This window comes from Salvelinus sp. IW2-2015, linkage group LG11 (genome assembly GCF_002910315.2).
Source record: "Salvelinus sp. IW2-2015 linkage group LG11, ASM291031v2, whole genome shotgun sequence".
NCBI classification, from domain to species: Eukaryota; Metazoa; Chordata; class Actinopteri; order Salmoniformes; family Salmonidae; genus Salvelinus; species Salvelinus sp. IW2-2015.
In genome coordinates this window covers 38803325-38830543 of record NC_036851.1, presented here as the reverse complement: position 1 = coordinate 38830543, position 27219 = coordinate 38803325, and the positions used below count along the sequence as shown (strand labels likewise).

General features: G+C 41.9%; 2 protein-coding genes across 4 annotated transcripts; both read right to left on the bottom strand.

The window, feature by feature from the left end:
• Nucleotides 1-9990: 9990 nt before the first annotated feature.
• Nucleotides 9991-16119, bottom strand: kiss1 (KiSS-1 metastasis suppressor). The gene is made up of 3 exons (XM_070445720.1): nt 16035-16119; nt 10859-10993; nt 9991-10580 (listed from the first exon to the last, which is right to left on the bottom strand). Exons 2-3 carry the CDS (start codon nt 10947-10949, stop codon nt 10324-10326), a joined length of 348 nt encoding a protein of 115 aa, XP_070301821.1. The 5' UTR covers nt 10950-10993; nt 16035-16119; the 3' UTR covers nt 9991-10323.
• Nucleotides 16120-16171: 52 nt separating this feature from the next.
• Nucleotides 16172-25489, bottom strand: LOC111970342 (vesicle transport protein GOT1A). 3 transcript variants are annotated; one of them, XM_023997022.2, is made up of 6 exons: nt 25375-25489; nt 24997-25088; nt 20748-20926; nt 19900-19963; nt 19688-19790; nt 18700-19434 (listed from the first exon to the last, which is right to left on the bottom strand). In XM_023997022.2, exons 1-5 carry the CDS (start codon nt 25397-25399, stop codon nt 19695-19697), a joined length of 456 nt encoding a protein of 151 aa, XP_023852790.1. In that variant the 5' UTR covers nt 25400-25489; the 3' UTR covers nt 18700-19434; nt 19688-19694. The 3 variants fall into 3 exon arrangements, with proteins under 3 accessions (XP_023852792.1, XP_023852790.1, XP_023852791.1); XM_023997024.2 differs by lacking the exons at nt 18700-19434; nt 19688-19790 and adding an exon at nt 16172-16258; XM_023997023.2 differs by lacking the exon at nt 19688-19790.
• Between the last annotated feature and the right edge of the window lie 1730 nt (nt 25490-27219).

Below are 27219 nucleotides of genomic sequence, written 5' to 3'. Positions count from 1 at the left end.
CTAGGACAACAAAAACTAAAAGCTTGTACTGTATGATAGGATCATAGTCTATTTCGGATATCATTGGAATTTCTCCACAAGCAGGGTGATTCAACATATTTCTTTCTACTTGCGGGCATGCATGCACACACACACACAGAAATTAGCACCATGGACAGCCACATCATATTTAGCTTACGTTGATTGAACTACATTTCTTTGGTATKTTTTAGTTGTCACTGTACTAAACTAAGCATAGGTGATTTGATGATGTTGAAATGTTGAGGTTGAAATGGTGCTGGAATAGTGGAGGAAGCTGCTTACGGTAACTCGCTGTGGTTCTAAATCAACGATTTGCTTGACCATGCTGTAGATCATGTTAGTTACATGCAAAATGCTTTGTGGACTTCACCGGACAGATGTTGCTCTCCGGAGTTGTCATGAAGCAAAGGTGTGTTTAAATTTATTCTACCACTGTGTCTTCTTATTCTCTCGGCCTTAGGCCTATATATCATGGTGCAAGGCATATGAACTAACAGGTTAAAAAGCAACCAACGCAATCGCAATTATCACAACATATACGTTGTACTATTGCTTTTTTCCCCTGGCTTGGCTTCCCCAGTGATTTTACCCACGCACTGCTATTGCCAGAACATCAGACACATAGATAAGAATCCCTCAAGTATGTTTCTGAGTTGAATCATATTAATCAATAAACAGTAATGACATAATGTAGTTGAGAGAAGTCTTGAATATCTTTGAGGACAATAGTGGGTTTACTTACGTCATCCAAACAGCAAACTACTCAATAGTTACATAAATAACTGATGTAATCTATGCACATAACATTTGAGTAGATGGAACATTGTTTTAAAGGCACAATATTCAGCTACGCGAGCGACCCGACCAAATTCACATTGAAATTAAGGATGCATGATATATGTCGGAATCGGCCGATATTAGCTAAAAATGCCAGCATCGATATCTGTTGATGTCTAGTTTAACGCCGATGTGCAAAACCAAGGTCAAAGCTGACGTGCATACCTATATAACGTAGGTACATGTAATGATAAAATGTTGCGCTATATGTGCAACACAGCATTCCTAAACTAGCCCACAATGTCTGCTGTGTGGATCAAGCAGTTAGCAAGTCGAGCAGTCATTTGAAAGAGTAACAGTTTCAGCAAGACAACTCAAAGGCGAAATCCATTAACTTCTGTCAATAGGGGGGCGCTGTTTTCACTTTGGAAAAAATCGTGCCCAAATTAAACTGCCTCGTACTCTATTCTAGATCATACAATATGCAAATTATTATTACTATTGGATAGAAAACACTCTCAAGTTTCTAAAACTTTTTGAATTATATCTGTGAGTAAAACAGAACTCATTTTGCAGCAAACTTCCATACAGGAAGTGAAAAATCTGAAAACGATGCTCTGTTCCAGGGCCTGCCTATTCAATTGCCTTATATTTATCGATATGCATGCACTTCATACGCCTTCCACTAGATGTCAACAGGCAGTGGAAGGTGGAATGGGGTGTCTAGCTTGATCTGAGGSCGAACAAGACCTTTTGGAGTGACAGGTCTGGAAATGTCTTTATCTTCTCTGGCGCGCGAAGTACGTCGACATTGTCTTCTGATAAGCGTTCGGTATACACGGCTAATATCTCCGGCTCTGATTTTATTTGATACATGTGATAATAACATCGTAAAGTATGTTTTTTCAACCGAGTTTTATCAGATTTATTGGGACTTTTGGAATTTTCCGTTCTTTGCGTCAAGAGAACGATGGCATGTTCGCGCACATGGCTAGCTAAGGTTGCTAATTCGACAGGAGAAAAGGACATTCTAAAACCAAACAACGATTTATTCTGGACCAAGGACTCCTTGTACAAGATTCTGATGGAAGCTCAGCAAAAGTAAGAACAATTTATGATGTTATTTTGTATTCTGTGGAAAATGTTATTTCTATTCTCCGCCGTTTTGGCGGGCGCTGTTCGCAAAAGCAAGCTGTTTTTATGGTAAATTTATTTTTAAAAATCAACACGCGGTTTTATTAAACTTTTGAGGATAGGGTGCAGAGTTTTCACTTAGGAAATAGCATGCGCAATTTCAACTCGTGCTACTCATCCCAGAATATAAGATATGCATAATTATTGAGTAGATTTGGATAGAAAACACTTCTGAAGTTCTAAAACTGTTTTGAATCATATCTGTAAGTATCAGAACTTATATAGCAGTCAAAACCTGAGGACTAACTTTTTTATTGTTAAGTTCCTGTATGTGCAATGGTTATCATGGGCACACCAGAATTCTAATCACTATCCACGCAGTTTCTACTGCTTCCACTGGATGTCGCCATTGTATGGAAAAAAGGTTAAGGTTTTTCCTTAGTAAAACTGAGAAAGATATTGACCCGGAAGTGGAGTGCGTGGTGTTTTATGTTTTGAAGTTGAGCAAGACTTGAAAAGTACCGTGAGTTTGTTGATATCCTGTAATTGAAAACAGAATTGAACCCGTCTTCAATTCGATCGATTATTAACGTTTACAAATACCTTAAGTTGTATTACAAAAGTAACTTTGAAAAGTTTAGAGGTAATTTTTTAGATATTTTGTCGTGATTTTGCGCAAATTGAACGCTTTTTTTCCTGGTACAACGGCGCCAAATAAATGGACAATTTGGATATATATGGACGGAATTAATCGAACTAAAGGACCATTTGTGATGTTTATGGGACATATTGGAGTGCCAACAAAAGAATCTCGTCAAAGGTAATGCATGTTTTATATTTTATTTCTGCGTTTTGAGTAGCGCCGGCATGGTTGAAATTGTCAACAAAGAGAGTGTAGCCATTGCACTATCATCAGATAATAGCATCTTATGCTTTCGCCGAAAAGCCTTTTTGAAAACTGACATTTTGGCTGGATTCACAACGACTGTAGCTTTAATTTGGTATCTTATATGTGTCATTTAATAAAGTTTGATTTTATAGATTTTTTTTTGAATCTGGCGCTCTACATTTTAACAGGCTGTTGGGACGCAAGCGTCCCGCGATCCCAGAGAGGTTAAGAACCAGTGTATCTTTCATTTGCTGTACAACATGTATTTTTTAGTAAAGTTTATGATGAGTTRTTTGGTCAGATTAGGTGAGTGTCCAAAATAGCTCCTGACATTCTGGGGAAATGTTGCTACATTTTCACAATGTATAACCACGGTTTGCAGCTCTAAATATGCACATTTTCGAACAAAACATAAGTGTATTGTATAACCTGATGTTATAAGACTGTCATCTGATGAAGTTGTTCAAGATTAGTGATTAATTTTATATCTTTTGCTGGTTTTTGCGAATGCTATCTATGCGGTGAATAAATGCATTTGTGTGTTTGGCTATTGTGGTAAGCTAATATAATGCTATATTGTGTTTTCGCTGTAAAACACTTAAAAAATCGGAAATATTGGCTGGATTCACAAGATGTTTATCTTTCATTTGCTGTACACCATGTATTTTTCATAAATGTTTTATGATGAGTATGTAGGTATTTCACGTTGCTCTCTGTAATTATTCTGGCTGCTTTGGTGATATTTTTGATGGTAGCTGCAATGTAAAACTATGATTTATACCTCAAATATGCACATTTTCGAACAAAACATACATTTATTGTATAACATGTTATAAGACTGTCATCTGATGAAGTTGTTTCTTGGTTAGTGACTAATTATATCTCCATTTGGTCGGTTTTGTGATAGCTAACTATGCGGTAGAAACATGGTGACAATATGCGGTTGAGTCTTTGGCTATTGTGGTTAGCTAATAGAAATACATATTGTGTTTCCGCTGTAAAACATTTTAAAAATCGGAAATGATGGCTGGATTCACAAGATGTTTATCTTTCATTTGCTGTATTGGACTTGTGATTTCATGAAAATTATATTATATGATATCCCTGTCCCGTTAGGCTAGGCTATGCTAGTCAGCTTTTTTGATGAGGAGGATCCCGGATCCGGGATGGATATTAAGTAAAGGTTAAAGCAAAGATAATGGAATTCATTGCCCTTGACAATTAACACACTACCAAGTGTGCTATTTTTCAGATGTTGCACTACCGGAGTTACAAAGTAATAACTGCTATTTGCTGCTATTTGCTTCACAACATACATACTATGGAACGCCGTTTGGGTCTTTGCATGTCAAAAAAGATACAGTAACACTGTCAAAGCTGTACAAAAAAGTCTGCAAACAAGCAAACACCGGCCACAAACGATGTATTTACAATACCGCATTGGTAATGAAGCTTAATTTGTTCAGCCGCAACTTCTGGGGTAGCTAGCTAGCTTTAGCTTGGTACCTAGCTAGCACCAATATAACCAGCCTGAAAACAATGACCAGTAGAAACCGCAGTCATTGTCATTATTCTTAGCAATGATTTAGGAATCCTTGTGAGTAAGTATTAGCTAGGTTGCCACTTGTTGTTCGCCTATTGAAATTGAACTTCAGTTCGTGAAAATAAATAGCTAGCCAGCTACTTAACCCTGTTGCCCAAAGCTAACGTTATAAGCAGCCAGCTAGCTTCATCTGGCTAGTGAGGCTTGACCGCACCGGGTTATGTGTTGTGAAGCTAGCCACAAAAAGGATTAGGCACAATAGTGGAATTTGCGGTTTGCCTTCAAAATAAAAGTATGTCATTGACAGTGATGCAAATGAATACAAATAGTTGAATTATGCAATACTTTTATTTTGAAGGCTAACCGCAAAGTCCACTATTGTGACTAATCCTTATTGTGGCTATCTTAACATAGATGGGTTCTACCACCATTAATCCAATAATCCAATCATATTTCAGATGATGATACCTACTATATAGTTAGCCAGCTAACTATAGCTACTGAAACAGATTATGTTGTTTTGCTATGTTTTTGGGGAAGAACATTGTTTGCATCCARGAGCTAGCTAGCTTTTTTTTATGACCGGCACTGTAGGTGCYCGAGACAACTTTACCAGCATRATAGCATATGTATCATTAATTGTTGTGACATATGAAATACGAGTGATAGTGTAAACAATGTGTAATAATAACTACGTAAAAAATGAACGCGTTAAATTATTATGTGACGTGCAGTCATATTCAGGTCCTGATTGGTCAACAAGCTTATTTAACACGTCAAATAGTGTTAAATAGTATATTTTTTTGACACACAAAGACCTGAACGGCGTTCCATAGCAAAGACCCAAACAGCGTTCCATAGAAATCCTGGTTGAGAATGAAACGACTGAACAAAAGAACAACGGAACAGCACAGCAAGTAAGTGAAAGAAATAGGTTTTGATAACGTTTTACTGGTAATGGGGACATACGTAAATGCCAACAAAATAACCTTTTGGTCAGTGTGGTGTGTGTGTGTGTGTGTAACCTTAATTTAACTAGGCAAGTCAGTTAAGAATAAATTCTTATTTACAATGACGGCCTARCCCGGCCAAAGCCGGACGACGCTGGGCCAATTGTGCGCCACCCTATGGGACTCCCAATCACGGCCGGATGTGTTACAGCCTGGATTCGAACCAGGGACTGTAGTGATGCCTCTTGTGCTGATGCAGTGCCTTAGACCGCTGCGTACATGTGTGTATGTTAACTATTTAACTGTACTAGAATGCTTAAAAAGCAGCATAAATGTTAAATATCGGTTATCGTTATCGTTTTTTGGGGGYCAAGGAACATTTTGGATATCGGTATCGGCCAAAAATGTAATATCGGTGCATCACTAATTGAAATGTCATTGGATCTGTAATTCTCATTGAACGCAAGTCGGACAAGCAGTTGATTCATTTTATTCATTCTACTATTTCTATGCTTCTTGTCATTAAGTTTAGTTTTTGKATCTTTTTACTTTCAGTTTTGTACACCAGCTTCAAACAGCTGAAAATACTATATTTTTGGTTATTGAAAATAATTTTTAAAGCCGTTTAGATGATACAATGAATCTCTACATTTCTTGTTTTGTCACATAAACTGAAATAAACCAAACAGTTTATCATTTTTATCCAGGTAATACCGGAGCGATTTCTACACACTGCACCTTTACAACCATACGTTTGGTACAAGGTGACAACATACTGACAGACAGTGTCTGGTAGCTTCCCTCTTCAGGCTCATTTGATCTTGTTTCTGGGTTTGAACACCACAGTGGTGTAGTTCACAGAGTCATCATTATCATTGTCATCACTGTCCTCCCCATCCTCCATGTCCTCCTTATCATCTCCTTTGTCTGTTTCACTCCCCTCTCTTTCTTCTGTTGGCTACATATCCTGGCAGAGGCCTCTTCTGTCTTCACCTCATCGTAATAGTCATCCTCCTCCTCCTCTGCCTRTCTTAGCTATTCCTCCACGTTCTTGTAGTCATCTCCAGGGCGGATCGTCCATGGTACCTTCCTCCCAGGACAGACGCCACGTTCTCATAGTACCCCCCTCAAAGACGCCTCAGGGGAAACGTTGATGTAATCCTTGTCTTGGCCAAATTCTCTGACACTGGGATTAATGCAGGGGCCAAAGATGAAATCGTTCGACTAGAAAAAAACACAGGGAAAATGTCAACTTTACACACTGTTTTTCATATAGGACATATTCTGTATTTTATAGAATTCAACCGTTGTCAGGATTGTGCACATCTCAAGTAAACTTTAACAGAATAGCCTAACATAATGTTCTCCAAGTTCTATTATGTTATTTTTAGCTTCATGTTGTTTTGGCAATAATCAAAAGCAGAGGTTTTAGAGGGTTCCTGCTTCCTGTGAGGTCAATCACCGAGTCATCAGATCTCGTTGTGGAAGTCTTGTAATCAACAAAATGGAGACATCCGTATTGAATTTAGTTTATAAAGTCTGTATGTACTTAAATAATGTCTGGTCTACATTGGTTAATTGTAAAACAAACATAGCTTGAGAATGTACATAACGATTGACATACCAAGTGGGAATGTTACATATACACAGGACAGAGATATGTTTACCTGCAGCCTCTTCAATGACTCCGGTGAGATGATGGTGTTGGTGGTACATAATAAATGCAGTCTCCCAGTCATAAGCATTGCCATGAGCCATATTTGTTGGGGTGGTCCTGGAGAATCGTACCTGGATTTTGCCTCCACCTTGGTTGGATGTGGCTGGATTTAGTGAAAGACAAAAATGTTTTCATATGTTGATTTATGAGTGGATGTAATGGATAAGATAGCTGCTCAGATTTACCTAACAAATAATGCCCTGTACATTACAGACATCTAGCTATTGTTCCCCAAAAGGGACGAAGAGCATTAAGAAAGTTAGGGAAGAGTCCTAGTTTATTGTAACGGTTGTCGTCGGAATGAGACCAAAGCGCAGCGTGGAAAGTGTTCATGATATAATGTTCAAAAAACACTCAAACAAAATGACAACAGGTGAAAACGAAAGTGCACAGTTCTGTCAGGAAAAACACTAAACAGAAAACATCATCCCACAAAACCCAAAKGGAAAATGACAACTTATATATGATCCCCAATCAGAGACAACGGTAGACAGCTGCCTCTGATTGAGAACCACACTAACATAGAAATAAGGAAACTAGAATGCCCTTCCTAGTCACACCCTGACCTAACCAAACTAGAGAATCAAAACCTCTCTATGGCCAGGGCGTGACATTTATGCATGCCATGTAGCTGATGCTTTTATCCAAAGCGACTTACAGTCATGCGTGCATCCATTTTTTGTATGGGTGGCCCCAGCAGGAATTAAACCCATTATTGCACCAGTGTATCTGTGTATGTCATGCATTACAGGATGTCAACTTCATTTACTCAAAAAGATTTCAAGTGAAAATTAGAGTTTATGTAAGTAAATTATTAACACCAGTGAGATTCTGATGTAACAGGGCTAGGGTCAATTCAAATTGAAGGCAGTCAATTCAGGAAGTGATTCCAATATAAAATTCTAACATTTAAAAACATTTGAAATATTTTTTTCAGTTTATTGAAAATCATTGAAATTGGAAAAACTATTGAATTGGAATTTCAGTTTACTTCCTGAATTGACTGCCTTGAATTAAAATTGACCCCAACCTTGTTATGTAAGGAACTGTCACGCCCTGACCTTAGAGATCCTTTTTATGTCTCTATTTTGGTTTGGTCAGGGCGTGATTTGGGGTGGGCATACTATGTTTTGTTCTATGTTGTCCTTTTCTATGTGTTTTGCCTGGTATGGTTCCCAATCAGAGGCAGCTGTCAATCGTTGTCTCTGATTGAGAACCATACTTAGGTAGCCTGTTCCCACCTGTGTTTGTGGGTAGTTGTTTACTGTTTTGTGTTTTTTTCACCTTACAGGACTGTTTCGTGGCGTTCACGCTCTTTGTTGTTTTTTTGTCATTTATTGTTCAGTTTATTTGATTAAATTGTATTATGAGCTCTTACCACGATGCGTGTTGGTCCGATGATTCCTATCAGACGAAGAGGAGAGTRGTTACAGGAACAAGGTTATTGACATGTGAGATTATGATGACATCTGATTAATGAACCATTGTTTTAAGTTTAAATGATCACCCTTAACACTCACCACTTCYCTTCTTCAGAACCACCAACACAATGCTAAGGATATGGCAGTGCCTGCTCCTATGGCCATGTAGAACACCAATGGGTTTGGGCTGCTGCAAAAAAACAAATAACACAGTGGGTAAGGATGTATTGCCTTTGAGCCGAATACTAACTTATCTCATCTTATCCGATCTGTTTTTGTCCAAATCTTCGATGGACAATGCATGATTTACYTGAAAGTCTGAGTCAAGTGGACACATATCAAGTTAGGATTCATACCAGTTAATGTCATTGATACAACAACAATAACTAATGTCATTCCATTTCTATCAAACCTCAGGATAAGACCCAGATGCAGACACAGGAGGCAGATGGTTTGAATCTCTGATATTTATTCAAATACAAGGGGCAGGCAAGAGGCAAGTCGAGGACAGGAATAAGTTCGTAAACCAGGTCAGAGTCCGAAAGGTACAGGGCGGCAGGCAGGCTCGAGGTCAGGGCAGGCTGAATGGAATGGCAGGCGGGTTCGGTGTCAGGGCAGGCAGGACAGGTCGGAACTGTTAACTTATTGTTTCTCTGGAAACTTGGCAAAAAGCTGCTCATAGTTTTCAATGATAGGCCATAGCCAGTAACCATTTGAACACTTAAATCCCACAGAGCCTCCAAATTTCCCATTAATCTGCTGAACTCCCGAATCACCTGTTGAAATTGTAGAAATGTCACTTTGTATGTTTTTTGTTTAGCTCTAATTTGCATGAAAATGTCCGAATGAGGATACCAGATCTGTTATAATTCACACAGGATCGGTTTTGTGATCTGCCTTTTTCTACACTGTCATTCATTTTCTTGTACTGTATATCAATTTCAGTGAACAGAACAGTAGCTTTAAACCATGCTAGCTATGGCTAGCCACTCAACAAAATCTATGGGCTTTTAACAATGTTGTCCGCCTTTTAGTCAATAAAACTAAATGTATTCATGTTTGGTTAACTACTTAATTCAGTTTATGAATAGACTTTATTTTGTTACTTTAGTACCCCCACCCCCCAATTAACTCAATGCATTGTGGTGTGTTCTGTTGAACCTTACCTTCCAACCTGGTAAGCAGAAGCATCCCGATAAGAAAACTGTAGACTCTCTTCATGTTCATGTACTGTATTAAAGTCCTACTACTCTAGGCCTAAGGTCTCTGACCCGGTAAAGGTGCTGTTGTCTCTGGGTATCTACATGCTTTGGCTACTTGATTCTAAAACATTATCTACTCTACATTGTCAGTACTTAGTTCATCTTATGCTTGAGCAGTTTATAGACCAATAGATCAGACAAATAAGCCAACCCCCAGTGAAAATGTGTTGACCACAACCCCTCTGTAGAGAGGAAACCATGTTGATGTTGAACTGATAACACATGAGGTGGAGTTGCTTGAAAGTATTGCTGAAAATAAATTACATTTCAGTCTGCTGGATTACAGTGACCATTTATTGAATGGTGTCATCTTTTTGATTTCCAGTTGCATTCATAAAACTATCACAGATATCAGAACGGAAACATGTCGCAAAACACACACACATATGGGTAACACATGACAGTGTGTTGTAAACAAGAAATGATAAAGTCATTATAAAGTAATTTCATCAATAGCTGTCATGAATCGTCATAGATGATATAGCAATATTTCAAGTGTAGGCCTTGGAATTTTGTCTGCTTTTTCCACATACATATATCTACCTACATCATATTGTCAGGCACTGTTCCAAATATAATCAAGTACATAACTGAGAGACGTAATAACTATCATTTTCCATAACGTAGGCCGAAGGAGTTATGGTTGTATGAGGACCTCCATGCTCGATTCTGACGAATCCTGTTTTGTGGTTGGGGCTTCGCTGGGTACCACCACCACCACACCCTTCTGGGTAGTTCCGCCTCTAGCAGTGGATTGTCTACGTCATTGGGTAGAAGAGCAGGAAGTTTGTCAGGGGGTGGGCCCTCTGTTGATGCAGTGGATACATCTCTCAAGACTTTTAGCATTGCATTGTCTGGACTCTCCCCTGTGGAAACAAAGTTTATATTACATTGTAGATCCAAATATGAGCCTTAACAGTCACCAGAGCAAAAACAACACGTGCCTCAGTCACCCTTTATATGTCTGTTATAATACTGTCATGTCATTGTAAAAATGATGATTTTAGGACTAACACTCATGTGAAGCATGACCTTCATTTTTTCTATCTCATCTCATTTGATCTAAACCACTGATAATTTGTCCTCTTAAGTCACATACATACTGTATTTACAGACACTATTTAATTTACATGAGTGACTGTACCTTGGGTATAGTGGGAGTATCTGAGGCTGCTAGCAGGGAAAGTCTCTGTTACTGAAGCGATTAACATCAGAACCACGGTGAGCTGCAGCATGGTTGGTGGTGTTAGCCTGGAACCCACCGCTTGGCTTAATGTATCTGTAAGGAGAAACACAGGAGAAAAGTCCAGTACGTTAAAGGTGCAGTAATGACCAACATTTTAAAAGTCCTTAGGGTAGTAGGAAGGCCTTAAAAGTGAATTATCTAGCCAAAATAAAGCATGGTAAAATAAAACTGTATATGTATATAACTGTATATTGTCCACCTGCTCACCCCTTTAGATCAACATGGATTCTGTAAATGGATACAGTGCATCTTAGCAGGGGTGGGTTTAGTGTGAAATTTGTTTGATGTATTGTGGATGTGTGTAAAAGGCAGTTGATGTATTGGGGATGTGTGTTAAATACACTTTGATGTATTTGGGATGTATGTAAAAGGCAGTTGATGTGTTGGGGATGTGTTTAAAGGCATGTTGATGTATTTGGGATGTATGTAAAAGGCAGTTGTAACGGTCATCYTTGCATGAAGAAGAATCGGACCAAAGCGCAGCGTGGTAAGTGTTCAAGATTTTTATTAACACTGAACACTAGAACAAAAATAACAAAATGAGAAACGACAACGAACAGTTCTGTCAGGTGCAGAAAACACTAAACAGAAAATAACTACCCACAAAACACAGGTGGAAAATGCTACCTAAGTATGGTTCCCAATCAGAGACAACGATAGACAGCTGTCCCTGATTGAGAACCATACCCGGCCAAAGCAAAGAAATACAACACATAGAAAATGAACATAGAATTCCCACCCAAATCACACCCTGACCAAACCAAAATAGAGACATAAAAAGCTCTAAGGTCAGGGCGTGACAGTACCCCCCCCCCCCCCCCCCCCGAAGGTGCGGACTCCGGCCGCAAAAACCTGAACCTATAAGGGAGGGTCTGGGTGGGCATTTCTCTGCCGGTGGCGGCACTGGTGCGGGACGTTATATCCCGCTCCACCTCTGGGCCCTTGGCCCACTTGGTGGCGCCTCTAGTGCGGGGACCCTCGCCGCCGACCCTGGACAGGGGACACTCATTGCGGGCCCCGGGACTGGGCACCCTCGTTGCGGACCCCGGACGGTTGTTACCCTCGTTGCGGGGCCCCGGACTCGGCACCCTCGCTGGGGCTCCGGACTCTGAGGGCGTCGCTGGAGGCCCGGGGACTGGGAGGGCGACTCTGGAGGCTCCGGACTGAGAGGGCGTCGCTGGACGGACCGGACTGTGAGGCCGTCGCTGGAGGCTCCGGACTGGAAGAACGTCTCTGGGGAGGCTTCGGACATGGAGAAGGTTTCTGGAGGCTCCGGGCTGGAGGCCGCCTCTGGGAGGCTCCGGGCTGCGAGGCCGTCTCTGAGGCCGTCTCTGGAAAGTCCGGGCTGGGCGCATCACAGGATTCACCAGGCTGGGGAGACACATAGGAGACCTGATTCTAGGGAGCAGGCACAGGATCACCAGGCTGGGGAGACAATCAGGAGGCCTTCTTCCTTGGCCGAGGCACCGGATACACTGGGCCGTGGGGCGCACGGCGGTCCGAGCACACCGGCCTGTGAATGCTCGGCCGAGACACTGGATGCCCACTTCCACCCGGCAAATGCCGGACGCTGGCACCGAGCACACCGGCCTGTGAATGCTCGGCCGAGACACAGTGCGCATCACCCCATAGCACGGGGCCTGACCAGTCACATGCTCGCCACGGTAAGCACAGGGAGTTGGCTCAGGTCTCCAACCTGACTCTGCCACACCTACCATGTGCCCCCCCCCKKAAAAAAAGTTGGGGGGCTGCCTCTCAGGCTTCCTTGCCAGCCGTGTTCCCTCATAACATTGCCGCTCCGCTTTAGCTGCTGCCTTCMCCTTCCTCTCTGCTTCTACCTGCTCCCAGGGCAGGRGATCCTTCACGGCCAGGATCTCCTCCCACGTCCAGGATCGCTTGCCATTTAAAATGTCCTCCCATGTCCAGTCCTCCTTCTTACCACYCTGCTTGGTCCTTTGGTGGTGGGTAGTTCTGTAACGGTTTTCGTCGTCTGAAGAGGAGTAGTCGGACCAAAGCGCAGCGTGGTAAATYTTCAAGATTTGTATTAATACTGAACACTAGAACAAAAATAACAAAACGAGAAACGACAACGAACAGTTCTGTCAGGTGCAGAAAACACTAAACAGAAAATAACTACCCACAAAACACAGGTGGGAAAATGCTACCTAAGTATGGTTCCCAATCAAAGACAACGATAGACAGCTGTCCCTGATTGAGAACCATACCCGGCCAAAGTAAAAAAAAAAATACAACACATAGAAAAAGGAACATTGAATGCCCACCCAAATCACACCCTGACCAAACGAAAATAGAGACATAAAAAGCTCTAAGGTCAGGGCGTGACAACAGTTGATGTATTGGGAATGTGTGTAAAGGCATTTTGATGTATTGGAATTTGTGTAAAAGGCAGTTGATGTACTGGGGAGATGTGTAAAAGGCAGTTGATGTATTGGGGATGTGTGTAAAAGGCAGTTGATGTATTTTGGATGTGTGTAAAAGGCAGTTGATGTATTTGGGATGTATTCAAAAGGCAGTTGATGTGTTTAAAAGGCAGTTTGAGGTATTGTGGATGTGTGTGAAAGGCAGTTGATYTATTGGGGATGTATGTAAAAGGCAGTTTGATGTATTGGGGTTGTGTGCAAAAGGCAGTTTGAAGTATTGTGGATGTGTGTAAAAGGTATTTGATGTATTGGGGAGATGTGTAAAAGCCAGTTGATTTATTGGGGATGTGTGTAAAAGGCAGTTGATGTATTGGGGAGATGTGTAAATGGAGTTGATGTATTGGGGATGTGTGTAAAAGGCAGTTTGATGTATTGGGGATGTGTGTAAAAGGCAGTTTGATGTATTGGGGATGTGTGAAAAGACAGTGATGATTATGTGTAGAGAGCTGAGATTGGGGTTAAAGCAGTTTGTATTGGGATGTGTGTAAAAAACAGTTGAGTTATTGGAGAGATTGTGTAAATGGCAGTTGTGTTATGGGGAGATGTGTAAAAGGCAGTTAATGTATTGGGATGGTTTTAAAGGCATGTTGATGTATTGGATGTGTGTAAAAGACAGTTGATGTATTGGAGAGATGTGTAAAATGCCGTATGTATTGAGGAGAGATGTGTAAAAGGAGTTGATGTATGGGGATGGTATGTCAAGCAGTTATGTATTGGAATGTGTAAAAGGCAGTTGAGTTGTTGGGGAGATGTGTAAAAGGCAGTTGAGTTATTGGGGAGATGTGTAAAAGGCAGTTGATGTATTGGGGAGATGTGTAAAGGCAGTTGATGTATTGGGGAGATGTGTAAAAGGAAGTTTGATGTATTGTGGATCTGTGTAAAAGGCAGTTCATGTATTGGGGATGTGTGTAAAAGGCAGTTTAATGCATTGGGGATGTGTGTAAAAGGCACTTTGATGTATTGGGGATGTGTGTAAAAGGCAGTTTGATGTATTGGGGATGTGTGTAAAAGGTAGTTGATGTATTAGGGAGATGTGTAAAAGGCAGTTTGATGTATTGGGGATGTGTGTAAAAGGCAGTTTGATGTGTCTGGGATGTGTGTGGTTGCTGGGCAACTTGCCAATGTGACCTCAGTGTTAACTCATATCACCTGCTCTGTGGAGATGAAAGCAACTCACCCTGCAGAGCACACAGGAGGAACACAGGGGAAAGGTTGGGGTATTGACCTGCCACAGCTGACAGAATACTCCCAGAGCTGCTCATACTCTTCTCAACGAAGACAGAAACTCACTCTTTCAGAAACACACATAGATTATCATGCATGCACGCACGGAAACGCACACACACAAAACAGAATGATCTCCTCCTACCCCCCCATTCCCTCACATACACACACGCACACACGCACACACACTCAAACACTCAGACTTCAAACAGGAGCATCAAAGGTCTGTGACATCATTACCAACCACTACTTCCTCAGTTATCTCTGGCTGACTGAAGGGATGCGCTTGATATTCAAGAGTCCTGTTTACTCAGTGCTAGAGTCCCATTTCTGCCCAAACACCACATTGTAACGATGAGAAAGTAAACATTTCCAAATCTTTCATATTCAAGGAGCTTTCCAGGGAGCCCTGAATCACTTTTTATTGGCTAATTATTTTTCCTGACTTGCTTACTTTGGACAGTTAAGCGGAAGGGAAACCTTAGCTACAAATGTTTTAAAAGGTTTTCATATACCGATATATCCTGAATTATATTAATGATATTTTAAAAAATCCACTTTGGACCCACATAGAATATTTTCAGTAACCAGTTGAATGTATTCAACACAGTACTCATAAATTCAAATTAAACGTGGTCCTATGTAGCTCAATTGATAGAGTATGATGCTTGCAATGCCAGGATAGTGGGTTTGATTCCCGGGAACACCTATATATGTAAAAAAGGTATGCACGCATGACTGTAAGTCACTTTGGATAAAAGTGTCTGTTAAATTACATAAAAAAACTAATAGAATAGCCTAAATAATGTTATCTTCAGAAACCTCCAGATTGTGGTTTTGATGGAGGGGAACCTTGACTCAAGCATTGACTCTTCTGGCTCGTTAAACACTAAAGAGGCCTGTAACCTAGTAGTTTATCTGCTTTCCATGCGCCGCTAAAGTCAAAGACACTGATCCTGCAGTGCAGATCTCAGTTAACAAAGGGATACTGATCACTGCCTACCTCAGCTGTGGATCTGGTTAACCTGGCACTCCTCTGGTGCATTACAGTACACAACACTAACCACAACCTTTACTATGTTCCTGAAAATCTTGACATGGCATATGTACTTGACAAGGCATATGTACTTGACAAGGCATATGTACAGTACATTGAATGTAAATTAAGAGAACAATAGACTGACAAAAATAGGTGATTCTTGATATCTTGAACTTCCTGGAAACCCAGTTTTTTTCTTGAATACTACTTGCTGAAATTTAGGCCAAATACCTTGTTTGTTTAGGACCAGGAGCAATCAATGTGGTTGATTTCAACACCAAGTTGACAAACCACTCAGTTTCAAGGCAATGGCATACAAATTCTGTTCACCATAAAAAAATCTACCATGGAAGGAACAACATTGGCTTACCTGTTTCCCTGTGGAGCCGCCTGAAGAGGAAAGATATGTAGACCACTCCGACGGTGTCCTCACTACCCACCCCAAAGGGGCTTTTGTAGGGAGACCACTTGCGTCATCGTCCCTGTGTTGTAACCTGGTGTGCTTGGACCTCCTCCCTTCTTTCTATCTCTCCTTTCATCCTCCTGTCCTCTCTTCTGTTTGGTGATTGCCAGAATTTCTCAGAAGTGAATCCCCTGAATTGGAACCAATTAAGTTTTATTTAGACCCATCCAGCACATAATGCAGGGTAATTGAGCTTTATGTCAAGATCATCCGGACAATAAACAAAAGAATGTGACATGTCAAGATCATCCAGACTATAAACAAAATAATGGAACATTGCAAAGGAGAAGTGGTTTGATGAATATGTAGCCTCATACCCAATGTCTTCTTGATGTTGTTCCTTGTATTTAAACTACACAAAAGGGGTATGGGATGCTACAAAATAGCACTGGCTACAGTTGCTAGTCCATTTCCCCCAAAAAGGAGTGGAAAAAGTAATTCACTAGACATTCTGAATAATCAAAGGCATATCTACCATTATACAATGGGATGTCTAATCCTGAAGGCTGATTGGTTAAAACCACATTCAAGCCGGTGTCTATTCCAGAAGTTACCACCGGCTAAATCTATGATGTTAAAATGCCTATTTACTCTGTTCCATCTGACTGCGCAACCCATTGTCTTATTAGCCCAGCCAGGCGAATTATCAACTTGTCAACGTGTCCAAACTTTTGACTGGTACTGTATATCCTTCAAACACAGGCTTCTCGGGCATTATCACTTAAGTAAATGTTAAATAGGTAACACACAACACTTTCTAAATGTACAACATACCATGGAAATACAGTTCATTCTGAAACTATTCAGACCCCTTGGCTTTTTCCACATTTTGTTACCGTACAGCCTTATTCTAAAATGGATAAAAAATAGATATATTATTTATATACCTGGGGCGGCAGGTAGATAAGTGATTAGAGCGTTGGGCCAGTAACTGAAAGGTTGCWAGATCGAATCCCCGAGCTGACAAAGTAAAAATATGTCATTCTGCCCCTGAACAAGGCAGTTCACTGTTCCCCATTGTAAATAAGAATTGGTTTGTAACTGACATGCCTTAAATAAAGGTTAAAGAAAGGTCATCAATGACTCTACAAGCTTGGCACACCTGTATTTGGGGAGTTTCTCACATTTTTCTCTGCAAATCCTTTCAAGCTCTGTCAGATTGGATGGGGAGCGTCGCTGCGCAGCTATTTTCAGGTCTCTCCAGAAATGTTAGATCGGGTTCAAGTCCGGACTCTGCCTGGGCCACTCAAGACATTCATAGACTTGTCATGAAGCCACTCCTGCATTGTCTTGTTTGTGTGCTTAGGGTCATTGTCCTGTTGGATGGTGAACCTTGGCCCAGTCTGAAGTCCTGAGTGCTCTGGAGCAGGTTTTCATCAAGGATCTCTCTGTACTTTGTTCCGTTCATCTTTCCCCCGATCCTGATCAGTCTCCCAGTCCCTGTCACTGAAAAACATCCCCATAGCATGGTGCTGCCACCGCCATGCTTCACCGTAGGGATGGTGCCAGGTTTCCTCCATACGTATACGTGACGCTTGGCATTCAGGCCAAAGAGTTCTATCTTGGTTTCATCAGACCATCTTGTTTCTCATCGTCTGAGAGTCTTTAGGTGCCTATTAGCAAACTCCAAGRGGGCTATCATGTGCCTTTTACTAAGGAGTGGCTTCTGTCTGGCCACTCTACTATAAAAACCTGATTGGTGGAGTGCCACAGAGGAACTCTGGAGCTCTGTGAGAGTGACCATTGGGTCACCTCCCTGAKCAAGGCCCTTCTCCCCCGATTGCTCAGTTTGGCCGGGCGGCCAGCTCTAGGGAGAGTCTTGGTGGCCACTGTGTTCTTGGGGACCTTCAATGTTGCAGAKATTATTTAGTACCCTTCCCCAGATCTATGCCTCAACACAACCCTGTTTCTGAGCTCTACGGACAACTCCTTCGACCCCATGGCTTGGTTTTTGCTCTGAAATGCACTGTCAACTGTGGGACCTTATATAGAGGTTTGTGCTTTTCCAAATCATGTCCAATTAATTACATTTACCACAGGTGGACTCAAATCAAGTTTAAGAAACATCTCAAGGATAATCAATGGAAACAGGATTCAGCTGAGCTTAATTTTGAGTCTCATAACAAAGGGTCTGAATACTTGTTTTTTATTTGTAATACATGTGCTAAAATTTCTAAAAACCTGTTTTTGCTTTGTAAATATGGTGTATTGTGTGTAGATTGACGAGGGYATAAAATTATTTAGTAAATTTTAGAAGGCTGTAACGTAACATAATATGGAACAAATCAAGGGGTCTGAATACTTTCCGAATGCACTGTAAATAAATAAAATGTGTAGGGCTCGATTCAATCCATTGCGCTGAAGATCCACACTTTAGAGCGAAATTTAAAGTTAATTTCGATTGAACCAACATATACAGCATTAACCATAAATGCATTCTCTTCGAATGGCGGAACATTGACTTTAAATTTCTATCGCAGTTCAGCACTATGGATTGAATTGAGCCCAAAGTGTGTTTAACAGAAGGGCTCGTAGTTGCTTGACTACAACTATAATAAAGAGTATGATAAACTGTAGATCAAAAATATGGTTTAATTATAAATACATAAGCAGGGTTGGGTAGGTTACTTTCTAAATGATTACCCAAACTAAGTAATAATCTGATAACTTTCAGTTGCTTTTTGAATGCCTTCCTCTAAAGAGACAAAAAGGATCCATCAAACGCATCATAGTGGTCTCTGACTTGTGGTCAGACTCTCTCAGGCTGAACAAACTTAAACGTGCCGTTTTGTCAATGCTGAATTGAGAAAACAGAAAGGTGTCATAATGTATTTTTTTCTGCAAACATCCTTTCTAAATGTAAAAGTAATCCAAGAACTAATCACCTAGTTTTTGAAAAGTATCTGTAATCTGATTACAATATTTCTGCTTGTAACGTAACTGATTGCAGTTACAGTTTCTTGTAAATGATTACATGTCATTGATTACATGTAATCGGTTACTCCCAACCATGTACATTAGTGGTAGGGCAGCTAGTCATTGCCACACATCATGTGGTGGTTCATGTTTTATGTAAACATTTCAAGAAGAAGAGTCCATCGGTTGGTTCATGGTTGTTGATGGGGGAAGGCTCTAAGCTACCTCCCCGCTCCATCAGTCTCTGTCAAAGGTCATAGCCAGTCTGAGCCCAAATACACTTCTCCTTTTGTCATCCATCACTTCCATTCCTCCTCTCTTCTTTTTCGGCTTCTCTCTCTCCCTTTCCTCAGACAATAGAAGGGCTACTTCCTATGAAGTTGTTGTACAACTGGGACATGAAAGAAAGAAGAGAGAAAGAGTGAGATAAATATAGAGAGCTTCCACCCCCTTTCTCTTCCCTCAGATCATAGAGGAGCTGTTTCCCTTGGAGAAAAAAAAAGAGAAGCGAGAGAGAGAGAGAGAGAGAGAGATTTCAGTCTTTCATGAAGCAGCACTATCGGGAGGCTATAACTTGCCACTAGACACATTGTGAAAATGTTATTTGGAAAAATGTTGTCTTTGATGAAATATCTGGGGTGTACCCAAACGTCAAGTAGTCTTGGAGACGGGCTCATGTATTGTTGTTGTTTTTCCATTGCTTTGAGAGCCCAAACAACGCTTCCCATATTTACTGATGGATCTCGGCTATTTTGTGGGAGAATGAAAAAAATCATAATGTATTATGTTTATTCAAAGTGATGAGTCTGGCTTAGTGACAGTCACAGTTGAAAAAAATAATGATTGTTGCTCTCACCACATTGAGATAGGGTATATTCACCAACGATAAAATGAATCCACACGCCACAGGGAAGAATGACCTGGAAGGAGATATAGAGATACATAAGAAGTGAGAACATTTCAACCCAGCAGACACTGTCACTTCAGCTTACAACTACCACAGAGTGATTCTGTCTTTGGTGTTGCCCAGGATACAGAACTTCAGAACTATGCCCAAGACAAATATCCCTTTAGACATATCAGACATTATTTTGGGGATTGAAGCTTTCTCACATGCTTTGTCCACAGTTTGTCTCAGAAAGTGGTCCAGGGCTGGTCCCTGGACGCGGTCAGTAAAGTGATGTTGGCTTTCTTTGACCCTTCAGTCATGTCAGAACCTTGGATAAGGTGGAAGAGAAACTCGGACGTGGTAGCGTCTGTGATCTTCCAAACTGGGTGTTCATTTTGAAAGTGTTGGCATGGCATCAGTCATATAGCTGCTGTGTTAAACGCACTGTTTCCAAACAACCTTAAATGGAATCCCTCCTTTGCTTTGTCTGTTTTAAATTGAAGGCCAATATAGTTGAGAGGTCTGGGAAAGTTGATACTGCTTTCCCCTGGAACTTTCCAATCAGTTGGCATCAAAGAAAGGAAACGAGGAGAAGCAGGCGTTTAAAAATACGGTTCCGCCACCAAGGTACTGTACGTCTCTCATACCTAATCGTCTCCCAGCTCTCCTGTTGCTATGTGGTTGTTCCACCTTGCTTTCTAGAAAGCATGTCTTCTAAGACGCTCTGGATGAAAGTGTCTGCTGAATGACAACAACAAAAATGTAACATCTAAAATGTCCTCTCTATCAATACCCCAGATGTCTTTTGAACGCACCTGAACAGGAGCACGAAGCCGTAGCTCTCCACGGCCATGCCGATGATTGGCCAGCGGAACAGCACCAAGGCCACGCCCCCCAGGAATAAGGTGGAGCCTCTGAGCTTCTGTCTCTGGAAGAAGAAGCCGGCCGTCCTCCTCAGGCCAATGATGAACGTCAGACCAGTCAGAAACAGAACCTGAAGGAAAGAAGTATGAAAATATAGAAAACTCTTTTCCTGTTTGTGATGCTATTATTGTCACTGTTATTTCCTGTTACTGTGACTATTGTCATGCAACCGAATTGCCAACAGAGTTAGAGTTCCGCGGTCGCCACCTTGGCTGCTGTAGATACATTAAATCTCAGTCGATCTACAAACACATAGCCTATTAGCTATACAATTGTAATGTTATACCCCTGAGAAGGGGGAAATATGGGAAATGATTCACACTGACACATAGCATCAGCGACTGCTCAGTGAGTTGTGATGATGAATTGCATAAAATCATAAACTCTTTCCATAGATATCTCTTTTCTTAAATTATACTGAACCCAAATTTAAACGCAACGTGCAACAATTTCAACAATTTTACTGAGTTACAGTACATATAAGGAAATTAGTCAATTTACATAAATTCATTAGAACCTAATCTATGGATTTCAAATGACTGGGCAGGGGCACAGCCATTGGTGAGTCTGGGAGGGTATAGGCCCACCCACCTGGGAGCCAGGCCCAACCACTGGGGTGCCAGGCCCAGCCAATCAGAATGAGTTTTTCCCCATAAAAGGGCTATATTACAGACAGAAATACTCCTCAGTTTCACCAGCTGTCTGGGCGGCTGGTCTCAGATGATCCCGCAGGTGAAGAAGCTGGATGTGGAGGTCCTGGGCTAGAGTAGTTACACATGGCCTGCCGTTGTGAGGCCGGTTGGACGTACAGCCAAATTTTCTAAAATGACGTTGCAGGTGGCTTATGGTAGAAAAATTAACATTCCATTTTTCTAGTAACAGCTCTGGTGGACATTCCTGCAGTCAGCATGCAAATTGCACACTCCCTCAAGATTTGAGACAACTGTGGCATTGTATTGTGTGACAAAACATTTTAGAGTGGCCTTTTATTGTCCCCATCACAAGGTGCACCTGTGTAATGATCGAGCTGTTTAATCAGCTTCTTGATATGCCACACCTGTTAGGTGGATGGATTATCTTGGCAAAGAGAAAAATGCTCACTAACAGGGATGTAAACAAATTTGTGTACAACATTTGAGAGAAATAAGCTTTTTGTGCATACTGTATGGAACATTTCTAGATCTTTTATTTCAGCTCATGAAACATGGGACCAATACTTTACATGTTAAACTTTATATTTTTGTTCAGTATAGTTCAGAAGATACTGAAGCACTCTGGGACTGGGGTTGGATCCTCCTGTTTTAGTATTAAACCCATGTGAAACCTGTAGTGCTATGCCTTCCTCTGGCTCTCAGCCAACTCTGCATATGGAACATTTCTGGGATCTTTTATTTCAGCTGATGAAACATGGGACCAACATTTCACTTGCGTTTGGTGGGGTTATGGTATGGGCAGGTATTAGCTACGGACATTGAACACAATTGCATTTTATCGATGGTAATTTGAATGCCCATAGATACAGTGACAAGATCCTGATGTCCATTGTTGTGCCATTCATCCGCCACCATCACCCCATGTTGCAGCATGATAATCCACAGCCCCATGTCGCAAGGATCTGTACACAATTCCTGGAAGTTGAAAATGTCCCAGTTCTTCCATGGCCTGCATACTCACCAGACATGTGATGCTCTGGATCGACGTATACGACAGCGTGTTCCAGTTCCTGCCATATCCTGCAACTTTGCACAGCCATTGAAGAGGATTGGGACAACATTCCAAAGGCCCCAATCAACAGCCTGATCAACTCTGTGCGAAGGAGATGTGTCGTGCTGCATGAGGCAATGATGGTCACACAAGATACTGACTGGTTTTCTGAACCACAACCCTTCTTTTTTACAGGTGTCTGTGATCAACATATGCACATCTGTATTCCCAGTCATGTGAAATCCATAGATTAGGGCCTAATGAATTCATTTCAATTCACTGATTTCTTTATATAGATTGTAAGTCAGTAAATCTTTGAAATTGTTGCATGTTGCATTTATGTTTTTGTTCAGTATAAGAATGCTGTTCACTGACTACAACAGTTCAACATCATAGTCCCCTTCACTCTCATCACTAAGCTCAGGACCCTGGGACTGAACCCCTTCCGCTACAACTGGATCCTGGACTTCCTAACGGGCCGCCCCCAGACGATGAGAGTAGGCAACAACATATCCAACCATAAACACGAAGGCCCCTCAACAGTGTGTGCTTAGTCCCCTCCTGTACTCCCTGTTCACCCGTGACTGCCTGGCCCACGACTCCAACACCATCATCAAGTTTGAGAGGAGGTCAGAGACCTGGCAGTGTGTTACCAAGCCAACAACCTTTGCCTCAACGTCAGCAAGACAAAGGAGATGATAGTGGAGTACAGGAAATGGAGGGGTGAGCATGCCCCCATTCACATTAATGGGGCTGTAGTGGAGCGGGTCGAGAGCTTCAAGTTCCAAAGGTGTCCACGTCAGTAAGAAATTAACATGTTCGACACACACCCACAAAGTTGAGGGCACGACAATGCCTCTACCCCATCAGGAGACTGAAAAGATTTGGCATGGATCCTCAGATCCTCCAAAAGTTCCGCAGCTGCACCATTGAGAGCATCTTAACTTGTTGCATCCCCACTTCGTACGGCAACTGCAAGGCACCCGACCGCAAGAGTATGGTGAATACGGCCCAGTACATCACTGGACCGAGCTCCTTGACATCCAGGACCTAAATACCAGACAGTGTCAGAGGAAGGCACAAAAAATGGTCAAGGACCCCAGCCACCCAAGCTATAGACTATTCTCTCTGCTCCTGCAAGGCCAGCAGTACCAGTGCACGAAGTCTGGAACCAACAGGACCCTGAACAGCTTGTGCCAAGCCATAAGACTGCTAAACAACCCTGCGGAATGGCTACCCGGACTACCTGCATAGACCCTTTTCTGCATTAACTCTCTTGCACTGACACTATGCAAAAACATTGTTCTCCCACACACACCGACAGTACTTAGCTGTATATATCCATGTTATTGTTACTCATTATTGTTATACGTTATTTACTGTGTATTGTTGGAAAAGGACCCATAAGTAAGCATTTCACTGTTAGTCTACGCCTGTGATTTTATTTGAAAAAAAAGGTGTATAATGAGTAAACTATAAACTCCAGTAGGCAATCAAGATAAGATGAACAACCACCGATATAAACAAAATCGTATATGACATTTTTAGAGCTGTATTTTGACTGCAATTTCATGTAGGCCTAKCTATAGTGAAGATAAGCCCTGTGGAGATGTTCATTTTGAAACATCTATATAAAAAAAATTGTTTGAAAAGATTAGTACAGATTTTCTCAGAGGACCCCACATTGGGGTGCGACCCCAAATTAAGGAACCACTGTGCTAACCTCTCTCTCTCTGCTTGCTTCCTTTCTCTCGCTGTATCGTCTACTTCCTCCTGTAGCCTGCGTATTTTTTGATCCTGCTGAGGTAGGCTCCATTTAACATGAGCTTTTTATGTAATCTTTCTAGCTGGCTAAGTAATACTAGCCAGAGCCCTTCAACGTGACTGCAATAGAAGTCTCTGCCGGCAGCTAGCCACCTGACTGACTGTATCTATAAGCGACTCATTCTCTGAGAGTCCGTTTTTGTTTGTTTGGGGGATGTCTGTAGACACGGCAGTAGTCCCAGGACGGTTTTAAAATGGCCTTTTGTCTGGCATCTCACAAGCACACTGTCGCCGCCTACAGTATAGTTGTCTAGAGGGGACCCGATTACGAACTGGGGTAGTTCGTTTCATGTTTCAGGCTCTCTGCATGTGCCCCGAGAGTGCAGAGTTAGCTGTTTGAGAGAGTGGTGAATGTGCTGCTAAAAAGGCAAATCTGGGAGGCGAATCCATAAGACGCAGGCCAACATAACATACAAAGCACTGTTCAAGATTCCACTTGTTCACAAAGAGTCAGGCGCGATTAGAACTCAGTCAGAACAAGAAAATAAGCGTTCTGAGCTTTGATCAACGCTGGGAGCAATATTTAGATGTTGACCCATAATTTATTTTCTTTATTGTGTACAAAATATATATTTGTATTATCATTTTCAAATTAGAAAGTGTATTACTCACATTCCCAAACGCCAGCAAGACAGAGTCAAAGTACAGCAGCACGCCAAAGAGCAGGAAGAAGAGGCCAAAGCCTGTGAGACCAACACCGATCTCTGGAACACACACACACATTGAGAGAGAAACACACACACATACAAATTAGCGAGACATCCCGAGTAGTTAAACCAACTCTACAGTCTGTTCCTACATTTAGGCAGTCTACAGAGTTCAAACTCACAGTATCCATAGCCTTGTAGGCTTTCACCATGACACACTTCAAATGTAAAAGTTCACAACAAAATAACTCAAGTCCAGGTACAATATGTCGACTAGCAGATTTACCTGAGCAGTAAATAAAAAACAAACTGATTGTAAGAAAGGCTGTTGTAAACCACTTACTCTGAGTCTCCGTGATTGAAACCATGATGTCCTTGTCTTCCCCTGAATTCTCTCTCCTTCTCTCCCCCTTCTTGCGTCTCTCTCTCTCTCTCTCTCTCTCTCTCTCTCTCTCTCTCTCTCTTCTCTCTCTCTCGTCTTTCTCTCTCTCTCTCTCTTCTCTCTCTCTCGTCTCTCTCTCTCTCTCTCTCTCTACGTCTCGTCATCTCTCTCCTCTCTCTGCGATCGGTGTGTAGATCTGTGCACCTTTCTCTTCGGTGACCTTTGAACTGTGCTGTCACATCCTGCGTGCTAGGTGATCATCAACCAGACTGGGGGGGGGGGGTTATCCATTGATTTGTTCTTAAGCTGCCTTCCTGACTTGGTCTCTCTTGAAAAAAGGATCCAGTTTATCATAATGGGACTTCCTAGTTTGAATCAAGGAATCATATACAACTATTGTTTTTAATGGCCCTATTTTTATAAAGSAGACAATTTACAGGTTTTGATAGAGTGGATGTGAAATTGATTGCCTCTGTAGGCTTGTTATCAACTGATTGGATTGTCAGAGGCTCCTCTCTCCACCATGATCATTAGATTCACAGTTTTCACAGACTCAGTGTGATTGTTCTGGCATGGTTGTAATCTTTTCAAAAAAGGCTACAGACACTACAAAGTCTAACTTGTGAAGAAACAAGATACCCAGCATCATGTGTACACTGGAGGTTGTACAGACCCGAGAGAGTTTAACCTCGTCTCGCCCTGTGTTTGAGTAATGAAGCAGGCTACAGTGGACAATGGTGGAAAAGCAGCAGGATAGTGTCCACAGTGTGGAGGTCGGGAGGTCGTCGGGAGATGTCTTCAAAACCTACGACTAGGGGCAACAGTGAGCGCTATTACCATCAAGTAGGCTTGGATTTTGCTAGGGCATGTGGACAGGGAAGGCGGACAGGCGTAAGCCGCGAGACAAAGCTCAGAGGGTAGCGTGTTCAATCTTAATGCCGAAACTTAACCGTGAAGGTGTTTTTGTTTTAACTCTTTCCCAAACATTAACTCTTAACTCAACCGAAAATGTGCCCAGGGTGTTCAAAATTCTACGTTTGGAGAAATGTGGAAAAACTTCAGAATCTGAAGTCACGAGAGAGAGAGAGAGAGAGAGAGAGAGGGGAGAGAATGTGTGTGGGTATGTGTGCGTGCGTACGTCTCTGTGTGTGGGTCTGGCTTTAAACTTACTCTTGAAAGTTGTAATAGTAGAATGCATAAGGTATCATTTTTTAATTGGGTAGTGCATCATCAGTTCCTCTTGCCATTGTAGTCATTGCATACCTTAGAGAGCTCTTTATAACTTGTCAGAAATGTCCAGATCAACTAGCCCATCTCTGAAAAAAAAAWTATATTTAGGTTTTTTAGCCCATAGATATTGTTGTAATTTTTGTCACTCAAATTTCACATGAATACACATTAGACATGGCAAAATGTATAGAATTGCAAAGGGGCCTCCCGAGTGGCGCACTGCATCGCAGTGCTAGCTGTGCCACTAGAGATTCTGGGTTTGAGTCCAGGCTCCGTCACAGCTGCCCGCGACCGGGAGACCCATGGTGCAGCGCACAATTGGCCCAGCGTCGTCCGGGTTAGGGGAGGGTTTGGCCGGCAGGGATGTCCTTGTCCCATCGCGCATTCGCGACTCCTGTGGCGGGCCGGGCGCAGTGCACGCTGACATGTCGCCAGGTGCACGGTGTTTCCTCCGACACACTGGTGCGCATGGCTTCCAGGTGAAGTGTGTCAAGAATCAGTGAGGCCTGGTGGGGTTGTGTTTCAGAGGACGCATGGCTCTCAACCTTCACCTCTCCCGAGTCCGTACGGGAGTTT

Coding starts and splice junctions, on each gene's coding strand:
- kiss1 (XM_070445720.1), bottom strand. CDS start 10,949: ATGCTGCAGCTCACCGTGGTTCTGATGTTAATCGCTTCAGTAACAGAG. Junction 10,581..10,858: donor ATACTCCCACTATACCCAAG/GTACAGTCACTC, acceptor TTGTTTCCACAG/GGGAGAGTCCAGACAATGCA.
- LOC111970342 (XM_023997022.2), bottom strand. CDS start 25,399: ATGGTTTCAATCACGGAGACTCAGA. Junction 25,089..25,374: donor TTCAATCACGGAGACTCAGA/GTAAGTGGTTTA, acceptor TGTGTGTTCCAG/AGATCGGTGTTGGTCTCACA. Junction 19,791..19,899: donor ATATACCCTATCTCAATGTG/GTGAGAGCAACA, acceptor CCCACAAAATAG/CCGAGATCCATCAGTAAATA.